Here is a 9,402-nt window from a genome sequence, read left to right as displayed (position 1 = left end):
GCTGGCTAACATCGCGGAGGGCGGTCCTGTCACTCGGCACCCCAGGCCTGACGCCACGCCCTGCGCACCGGCCCGCCCGTCTAGGCCGGGGACTGGCACCTTGTCTCACCCGTGACCACACCCGGCCCCTCACACCTGCCCGCACACGCGCGGTCCCCGCCCCAGGCTGTGTGCTTAGTCACCTTTCCAGACCCGGCAGAGGTGCCAGGGGGCGGCGGGAGCCGATGTCCACCTCCGCAGCCACGGGCAGGGCTGCCTGTCCGCACACCCGGCGCTGTCCCCCGTGAGCCTGGCCCCCGGGCACTGGGGCTTTGGGGGGTGCATGTCCCTCCCCCCAGCACGGGAGGGTCTGGGGGTCTTTGAAGTTACAGACCCAGCTGAGGGCCACACACGCAGAGGGGTTCCTTATGGCCAGGATCGCAAGTGTTAGGCGTATGACAGTGGCTGGCGCAGGCGATGGAATATTACTTACCAATGAAAAAGGCCTGAAGCACTAGGCACTCCACGATGAACCTTGAAAGTAAGCTCGGCAGCGGGTGCCGGCCGCAGAAGACCCCCTGCAACCCGACTCGATTCATGTGCATGTGGGCGTGGGGAGCAGGCCGCTGAGTCGCCAGGCAGCCTGGCCCCGCAGGACGGCTGCTGGGGGGACAGGGCGCGCTCTCCCCGGGCGGGCAGGAAGCTGTTCCCAGGCCCAACACAGATGCGCAGCCCTGCGAAAGGTGCAGGAGCCGGTGCAGGAGCCGAGTCGCGCCTGCAGCTCGTTCTCCTCGGGACAGAAGCGCTGCGGGTCCCAGCTGGACACGCATTCGGTGAGCGGGCAACACGTGTCTCAAATTTATGATGCGTTTATAACGGGGACACCGTCCTTACAATGCGACACCGTCTTGAGGACCTACCTTTAAAAAAAAAAGTTGAACTTTCCCGGGTGTTTGCGCAGCGCTGGTCCTGCCCCCTCCCCGCGGGGCCCCTGCTTCCCCTCTGGCCCCCCGGCCCCGGGGGGCGCGGGGCTCAGCCGCCAGGGCGGCCGAGGGGCGGCCGCTATGACCTCGGGGCGTGTGCAGACACCGCCCCCCGCGGCCACCGATAGGTGCCACCCCACCTCGGCGACCTGCGGGCGGGGCGGGGAAAGGCGGCGCAGGAGGCCGCGGGGGAGGCCGGCGCGGCGCGGCGCGCGCGGGCCGGGGCGGGATGTGGGCGCCGGGCGGGCCGCCGGGGCCCGCGCGCTGGGACCGCGGCCGCGTGGGCGCCCGTCTGCGCGCGGCGCTCGCGGGGCTGCACGAGCTGCAGGGGCTGCGCGCCCGGCAGCAGGCGCGCGTGCGGGGCGCCCTGGCCCTGCAGCCCCCGCCCGCGCCCGCCGCGCCCCGCGGCCCCCGCGTCCGCGAGCAGCGGCTGGAGGCGGCGCTGGCGGCGCTGCAGGAGCAGCTGGTGAGGAGGCGCGTGGGGCGCGGGGCGCGGGGCGCGCGCGACCGACCTGGGGGGGTCGTCCTTCGGGGTTTCTGTTCCAAATGAGTGGGGCGCGGAGGCCCCAGGCACCGGGCCACCCCCCGCGTCCCAAAGGCAGCGGGGGACCCGCACCTCAGCCCCGCCGCCGCCCGCGCGCACAGACGAGCGTGCGTTCCTGCCAGTTTGAGTTTCAGGGCGGTCCTGGCCCTGAATCGCTTTCCCGGGCGGCGCGGCGCCGCTGGGGCCGTTTCAGATCCCGGGACCAGCTTCCCCTGCTGTAGGCTCCGAGACCCCCGTGCCGGCACACTCCCAGGGGTCCCCAGGGTCCAATGAGGTCGCGTCTTTGCAGCAAAATGTTGGGCAAAGCGGCGAGGAAGCGGCCCAGAGCCCTGCGAGGGAGCGCGAACCCCGCTCGCGAACCCCGCGTCCCAGCGGCAGCGGGGGCGGGGCGCCCGCGTCTCCTCCAGGGTCCCCTCTGCGGGGCCCGCCCGCTCCCTTTCCCTTTCACAGCGCTGGGGACGCAGGACGTTCGCTGTCCCGCGTGAATCTGCTGTGTGCTCTCATGCCGTGTGACCGAAACAACTCCAGAGAGTTTTTGCCATTTTGCAGTATTTTAAAGAATAAAAAGGCTGTGTAGAAAGATCTCTGCTTGCTGGGTTAACGCCACTACTCCAAGCGGAATTTGTTTAAATTAAATTGGTTCAGATCCACCCTGTTTAAAAGTTGCTGTGTTGATGAGGTAGCCAAGTAGCCAGGCCGCAGCTTCAGCGTGGCTCCCCAGGGCGCTGGCCGTTAACCGCTGGGGAGCCGAGCAGGGAGGCCCCTGGCACCTTCCCATGCGGCGAAGGCCACCCTAACTGCCCGCGGCTCCTCGCTGCGATTCAGCTGCTGTGACCGGGGCAAGGAGCTGGCCCCGGGGAGGGGGGGGGGGATCCCCACACATGGTTTTACCCGGCCATGCGGCACATCGGGGGGCAGGCTCACGTCGCGTTTGCACCCAGACTCCGTAGTGACGCTTGCGCTCCAGGAGCACACCACACCGCTGCCCACTAGGACACCTGAGGCGCGTAGCAGGAGGGGCGGGGCCAGCGGCGCGCTGCGTTGACTCCTCCCGACTCCCTCGCCAAGGCCATGGAGCAGGGTTGATGATTAACTGGGCTTCAGAAACACAGCTCAGACCTGTAGCACTCAGCCTCTAATTACGATTACGACCAGCCTTCTGGAGAGGAAGATCAAACAGGCTCTTTTGTTTAATTTTTTTTTTTTTAATGTGGAGGCCAGAAGGAACACGCAGACTTGTCTTGAAGCTTTGTTCTGGGAACGGATTACGTGATCAAAAGAGAAGAACTGGATGTGTGTGACATCGGCTCAGCACTTAGTGCTTCGACATTCTTCTTGCAGGGGAGAATTCGGGGCGATCCCGTGCAGCTGTGCAGTGACCCTGCTAGCCCAGCCCCCCGCCCCGTGTCCACCTGGTCACAGGTCGCCATTCAAGTGTGAGGACAGGAAGCACGCTTATCTGACCCTCAGCACCTCGTCCTGCAGGAGTTCCCAAGTGAGAATGGCTGGAGCCCAGCGCGTGTGACATTCACACTTATCACAGCGCCGTGTTAATTGCTGTGTCTGAAATCACAAAAGAGTGCACAGTAGGTGCTCGGTCAGTGTCTGATAAGTAAATGAGCAACTTTTAGGCTGTAACAGGGAAAACTCCCCCGTTCTAGACTTCTGAGCTAATGAAGCCCGTGACCTCTGACCAAAGCGATTGTCACCGTATGGTATGGCCGGCCCTGGCCTCCCCTGCTTTGTCCTCCAGGCAGATTCGTCCTTCCCACAGAGTGGGCAGCACCAGTATAGAAGGAGCCAGATGCCCCGAGGAGTCCGGGAGCCCCAACCCCGCCAGGAGGGGCTGTGGGTGTCGGCTGGACAGTGCCCTTGGGTGGGAGGTGAACACAGACTCTGGGGACCTGGCAGTGAGGTCTCCTCCTGAAGAGTCCCCGGCAGTCGACTTGGCTGGTCGCCACGTGTCCTGCAGCGGCAGCTGCTTCTCGCTGGTGGTCCACGGTCAACGCTGCAGGCCGAGCTGGGCCTGACTGCGGCTGCGGACGTGGCATCTGGGTTTGCCAATGCTTGCTTCATGAACCTGGGGGAGGGCGCTAGCCCAAGGTCACCAGTGAGGGCGAGGCACCTGCAGGTCACCGAGGGCCTCTGTCTCCAGGAGGCTGATCCGGGCCCCAGGCCTCTGCTGCTGGCCAATGGCTGTCTCTCCAGGTGAGGGAGGGGCGCTGACCCACCCGCAGGGCGCAGGCGATAGCCACAGAATTCGGGCTCAGCTTTCAAGGAAAGGGGTGATGTGGTCCAGGCTCTCTGTTCCCGGGGTGCTGGGGCGTTTTTCACTCTTGTCCTCCAAGTTTGCCATGCAGCTTGGGGGAGGCTGGACCGCTGACCTAGACAGGGCGAAAGTCAAAGCAAGGGGGAGGCCGCTCCTTCTCCTACGGTGGAAGAGCCGGCCTTGCAGAGAAGGGGCTGGAGGCCCGACCGTCTGCCCCCAGGCGCTGCCTGCTGGGCTCAGGTGGTGCCAGCACTCCGAGCCCACCTAATTCCCCCAGAAGAGGCAGAAATTATTGTCGCCTGCAGAAAGCTCTTGGCCAGAGCCCTCATGTTATTGAAATCACTGAAGTACGTTTCCTGAACCCCATGATTTGGGGTTTAGGGGCTTCCTCATTTCCTACACAAATTTTAAGGCACAGTTAATCATTTTCTTGAACAGGATGAACTGCATAATTACATTTGTTAATTATTTTCCTTAAACTTAATTGTTAATCAAACAAGAAACACATGCAGTGGACCTTGAAAACGGGGCGGGGTTTTGTGATTGAAGCAGGAAATGAGCGCGAGTGGACGGTCAGTGCTAGCGCGTCACGCGAGCACCTGTGTCTGTGCCATGAGCGGTCTGCATGTGCCACATCATATAACATGCACACGCATGCGCCATGCGATGCATACACATATGGGTCACATGCTTATCATGTAGCATATACACGCATGTTCTGTGTGTAGTGTATGATATGGGGACATATGCATCATATGCTGCATAATATACACACATATTACATGCATGTGTATTATGTGCATATCATGTAACGGCACACATGCATTAGATGTACACTACGTGATTGATAAATATGCACACGTATTACATGTGTCATACAATATATACATGCATGTATGTTACATAACATGCCAGCATGTGTATCATGTGTGTTATATATCACATTCATGTGTCTTATGTAGCATGCACATGTGTATTATGTGTATAACATACACAAACATGAGTATGTAGTGTATAACATTCACACATGTATAATGTATCATATAACATATTGCACACGTGCACTATATGTGTATTCTATGATACATGCAGTTATTGCATGTATTATATAACATACATGTGCATGTATTATATAATGTGTGTTGTGTGCCATGTAGCATATTGCACGTGTGTGCTGCATATGTTCTATGACACACATCGTTGTTGCATGTGTTGTATAACATGCGCACACGTGTGCTGTGTATCACGAGACACGTGCGCGCAGTTGCGTGTGTGGGTGATGCCCGCCATCGCCCGTCTGCGGCTGGGATGCGGAGGCCCCGGGAAGGCAGGGCACCTAGGGGTGGAGCTGAGGTGGGACCTTGGACCCGCGGGGGGCCTCGGGCGGGTTTTCAGGCTGCGTCTCGTCCAGGTGGAGCCAGCATGTTCCTGCCTCCCCTTCCCCGGCGCCCACACAACCTGCAACGGCCTAGTGCGGAGGGGGCTACGGACAGCGGAAGGGGCCTTTGCTCTCCCGGGGACTTCCCTATCCCTCGAAAGGTCAAAGGCCAGCTTCCCCCGACCCCAGGTGCCGTGGACCAGGGGGAGGGTGTGGCCACACGGGCACCAAACGCAGGTCCGTCACGCACGGCACGGGAAAGTGCGTCCTCACGCGGAACTGAAAACCGACGGCGGCTGAAAGCGCGTGTCGCCCAAGGGAGGTGTTCGTTGTCGCGGTGTTGGCTCTGCTCCAGGCCGCACTGCTCTGTATCCTTACGAAAAATACGTAACTGGAAATCACTGATTGAAAAAAAAAAAAGTCTACAATTGGAAAAGAAACCCGCTCGCGATGGGAAGGGTCGGCAGACTGTCCTTCCTGTGTGCAGATTCGGGCACTGCTGCCGAGGGGTTCCGGGGGGTTCCGGGGGCCGCGGGGCTGCCGGCCGAGCGCCACAGGAGTCTGAGTGTGTGCACACAGAAACCGCCTCGTCTCAGCTCCTGTACCTGAAACGCCTGCTCATTCTCGCCCTCTCAGAACCAGTTAAGACTCCAGGACGTCGGGCTCAAAACCCACCTGGACCAGCTGGACCAGCGGATCAGTGAGCTGCAGCTGGACGTGTGCGGGGCGCGCCCCGGGGCCCCAGACAGCGACAGCCGGCCCAGCTCAGGTGCGCGCACACGTTACACCACGCAGATACACACCACGTACTCACGCGGATGCAGCACATGCGCAGACATACCATTCACACACCCCCCACGCACACACGTACACACGTCCACTCACACATCACGCACACACACTGACACCTGCACACAGCTCGCACACGCACACCGACCACCTCTCTGCCCGTCCAGGTTTCTACGAGCTGAGCGATGGTGGCTCCTGCTCCCTGTCCACTTCCTGTGCGTCCGTGTGCAGTGACCACCTGTCCTCGTCCCTGGGCGCTTTGCTCCCCGCCACCCCCCACCCCAGGACCAGCGCGGGGGACTGCCGGCCCTGGTCTGCCGACGAGACCACTGTGTGTGGGGCCCCCGTGCCCTCGGGGGAGCTGTGGGCCACTGAGGAGGGCTCAGGCTGGCGACGGCAGGCCGTGTCCCGGCCCAGGCCCGTGTCCACAGGTAGAGGGGGCCAGGGAGGGCGGGCAGTGCCATCCCGGCCGTGGGGATGGCTGTGGGGGGGGGCGTGGACCCCCAGGTCCCCTCCGGGCACTGGGGACACTGAGCCCAGCAGGACACCTCCCAGGGGTGCTGGTACCAGCCCCGCGGGCTCCAAACGTCTGTAGCTGCCTGCGGTTGGGGTGGAGGCAGGAGTCACACACGGCCCGCGTTCGCCAGAGCGGGGCCGCTGGGATAAGGCCTTTGTCTTATTATTTAAAACGAGCATCGGGAGGTTTTCTAGAAGGCGCTTCTGGACCCTCGTGCAGCCTGACCGCGTTGTCCGCCCGGGTGGACACCGCGCCAAAGGGCCCTGGTCGCTTTACGGGGCGCCCCCAGGCCCCGGTGGACCTTCCTGTTCCCTTGGGGGGGGGCGTCCGTCCAGGGAAACGCCATCCCAGATGCGTTTTAGTTCCAGCATGAGACCCGGGAGTGGAGTAGGGATCAGAATTACAGGAATTAGCGGTGCCTGTTCGGTCTTCGCCCAGCGAGCGACCTTGAGACGTCCCGTGCCCTCAGGGAGGGCCTGTCCCCGGCCGCCGGCTGCATCCACCCCGTGGCCGCGGGCAGATGCCATCTCTCTGGGCGGCCTGCAAATCGCCCCTGGGCGAGGCCTCCAACGGGTACAGCTGAGTCTGGGATTTATCTTCTAAGACCGAGACGACTGGGATTAGAGGACCAGCCTGAGAGGGGAATGTGGGGAGCCCGGATGGGATGGCGGGCACCCCGGGCCGGGGCGGCGTCCGGGTATTGGCGCTGCCGTGAGGCGGGGCCCCCCGCGTGGACGCTGCCCCCACTCACACCCTCGTTCGTTCCTCTCGTTCCCAGGTGATCTGGACAGAGTCCTCCCAGCGGGGGCGGGGCCGCAGAGCGCCAGCGCAGACCCCAAGGCCACTTCCTTCCCGCCCCACGGGCTGGACCCCACGTACCGGCGGGACTTGGTGTCCGGGGGCGGCAGGGAGGTGTACCCCTACCCCAGCCCCCTGCACGCCGTGGCTCTGCAGAGCCCTCTCTTTGCTCTGACTAAGGAGACCCCGAAGAGTGATGGCCAGGCGCCCCCTAGCAAGTCCCTTCCCAACCCCTCAGGTCCGAGCCCCACCCGGACGGGACCGGTCCCTGAGGCTGGCCCCGCGGGAGCCTACATAGACAGGCTGCTGCGACGGCACGGCCGGGGGGGGCCCCCGAGGGGCAGTGCGGGCGAGCAGCGTCCCTCAGGGTGGGAGGCAGCCCCGGCCCAGGGCACGGAGAGCGACGGTCACCCCAAGAAGCTGATGTGTGGCCCAGGAGCAGACGTGGGAGGCGTGGCTCTGAGGAGGGGGCCGGGCAGGGACAGCCTGACGGGGCAGGCATCTGCACCCCTGGCGGGCGCCCCGCACCCCAGCCGCCTTCCAGGGCAGGCTGCGTGTGCCCCTGTTGGCTGTGCCTGTGTGGGGGCCGCCGCGGGACCCCCTCCGGCTCCCGACGGCCAGGATGGCAGCGCCAGGCGGCTCCCAGCCAGGTGGGGCCCTGCTCCGGCTCCAGGGCGCTGTGCCCACCCCCACCCTGCTGCCGGCACAGCTTCCCCAGCAAGGCCGAAAGCGGGCCCCGCAGGGACGAAAGCTGTAAGGGACGGGTGGGGGCCTGGGGACAAGGCCCCGAGGCGGGGGCGGCAGCCGCACTGGGGCGCCCTCCTTGCCCCCCGACTGCCCCCTGCGTGGGGCGTCGGGTCCGGGAGGCCCCCCGCCCTGGCCTGGGAGGGGCCCGGCCGGTCCTGCTCTGAGTCCAGCCTCTACCCTGTGTCCTTCCTGGTCCCCCTGCTGCTGCCCCCGGAGGCGGCCCCTCCCGGGGAAGCCGGCGGGGGGGCCCGCGGGCAGCAGCGCGGGTGGCAGTCGGCCCTGGAGATCTCGGCCCGGGCCCGCCCGGCCGCTGCCCAGGGCCCTGGCCTGGGGCCGCCAAGGCCGGCAGCGCGGCGAGGGGCCGGCCCGCGGCCCGCGTGCCCCCGAGCCAGGCCCAGGCCGCCCCGGCAGCCCGACCTGGCCAGGAGCGAGCCCGGCGGCTCCGGGCGCTTGGCCTCCCTGCCCCACTCCGCGCTTGGCGAGACCAGCGAAGACGAGGCCAGTGACTACACCACCGACCGCTTCGGGGACGGGGAGTCCAGTGGCAGCGACGGGGAAGCCCGTGTCGGGGGCGGTGGGGGCCGCCCGGCCCGGCCTCGGGCGCGCCCCCTGCAGCCTGCGCCCGCCCCGGCCGGCGCCAGGCCCGCCCTGCCCCCGAAGCCCAGGCTGTGCCGCGTCAAGGCCTCCCGGGCGCTGAGGAGGAAGATGCGCAGGTTCCAGCCGGGGGCCCTCAAGGTCATGACCACCGTGTGAGCCCGGCCCGGGGAGCGACCCGCGGTCCAGGAGGAGCCACCGTCCTGAGGAAGCGGGCGACGGCGTGTGCCGGCACGGGGGGCCCTCCCAGGGCCGGAGCGGGGGTCGGGCTCGTCCTCCGTGGGACTCGCGGACATGGGTTTGCGGCCGGGCGGCCGGCTGCCTCCTGAGACGGCCGCAGGAAGCCCCACACGCCAACCCGCCAGCTCTCTGCGGCGCGTTGGCCTCCGCTGGGCGGCCGTCTCGCCGGGCTCCCCGGTGTCCGTGTTGGCGTCTGGTGGCTGCTCGCCGTCCCTGCCCCCCGTCCTCAAAACTGTCCTCCCCAAAGACTCTCTCTGTCGGGACGGCTGGGGCCCGTGCCCCGGGAATGCGGTGTGAATGTGACCCCGGTGGTGAGCCCTCGACGTGAATAAACGTGCAGGTGACACCCCGGAAAGCGTGAACAGCTCGTCCCCGCCCGTCCCTCCTGGTGGGTCCCTGCCGGGCGCATAGCAGGTGTCCGGCAAACCCTCGTTCCCCCACCACGTGGGGCTTTCACCCTGGGTGGGAAAACACAGCTCGCACGAGCACAGTCCAGACGCTTTCAGTACCCTTGAGTTGAGAAAATGACTTTTTTTCATGTTATTTGTCAAAGAAAATGTGGCT

The 9,402-nt window shown here is 64.9% G+C and overlaps 1 protein-coding gene across 1 annotated transcript; it reads left to right on the top strand.

Moving 5' to 3' along the window:
- Positions 1-1,191: 1,191 nt before the first annotated feature.
- On the top strand, positions 1,192-8,885 carry DACT2 (dishevelled binding antagonist of beta catenin 2). The gene is made up of 4 exons (XM_036223667.1): positions 1,192-1,428; positions 5,790-5,922; positions 6,110-6,373; positions 7,238-8,885. Exons 1-4 carry the CDS (start codon positions 1,192-1,194, stop codon positions 8,755-8,757), a joined length of 2,154 nt encoding a protein of 717 aa, XP_036079560.1. The 3' UTR covers positions 8,758-8,885.
- Positions 8,886-9,402: the final 517 nt, after the last annotated feature.

Source organism: Rousettus aegyptiacus, unplaced genomic scaffold (assembly GCF_014176215.1).
Source record: "Rousettus aegyptiacus isolate mRouAeg1 unplaced genomic scaffold, mRouAeg1.p scaffold_m13_p_1, whole genome shotgun sequence".
NCBI lineage: Eukaryota > Metazoa > Chordata > Mammalia > Chiroptera > Pteropodidae > Rousettus > Rousettus aegyptiacus.
The sequence above is the reverse complement of the archived record's forward strand: the minus strand, read 5'-3'. Positions and strand labels throughout refer to the sequence as shown.

Bases quoted from the DNA above. Each gene is read 5' to 3' on its own strand.
- DACT2 (XM_036223667.1), top strand. From the start codon at position 1,192: ATGTGGGCGCCGGGCGGGCCGCCGGGGCCCGCGCGCTGGGACCGCGGC. The intron at 1,429-5,789 runs GTGAGGAGGCGC...TCGCCCTCTCAG, and splicing joins CGGCGCTGCAGGAGCAGCTG to AACCAGTTAAGACTCCAGGA. The intron at 6,374-7,237 runs GTAGAGGGGGCC...TCTCGTTCCCAG, and splicing joins GCCCAGGCCCGTGTCCACAG to GTGATCTGGACAGAGTCCTC.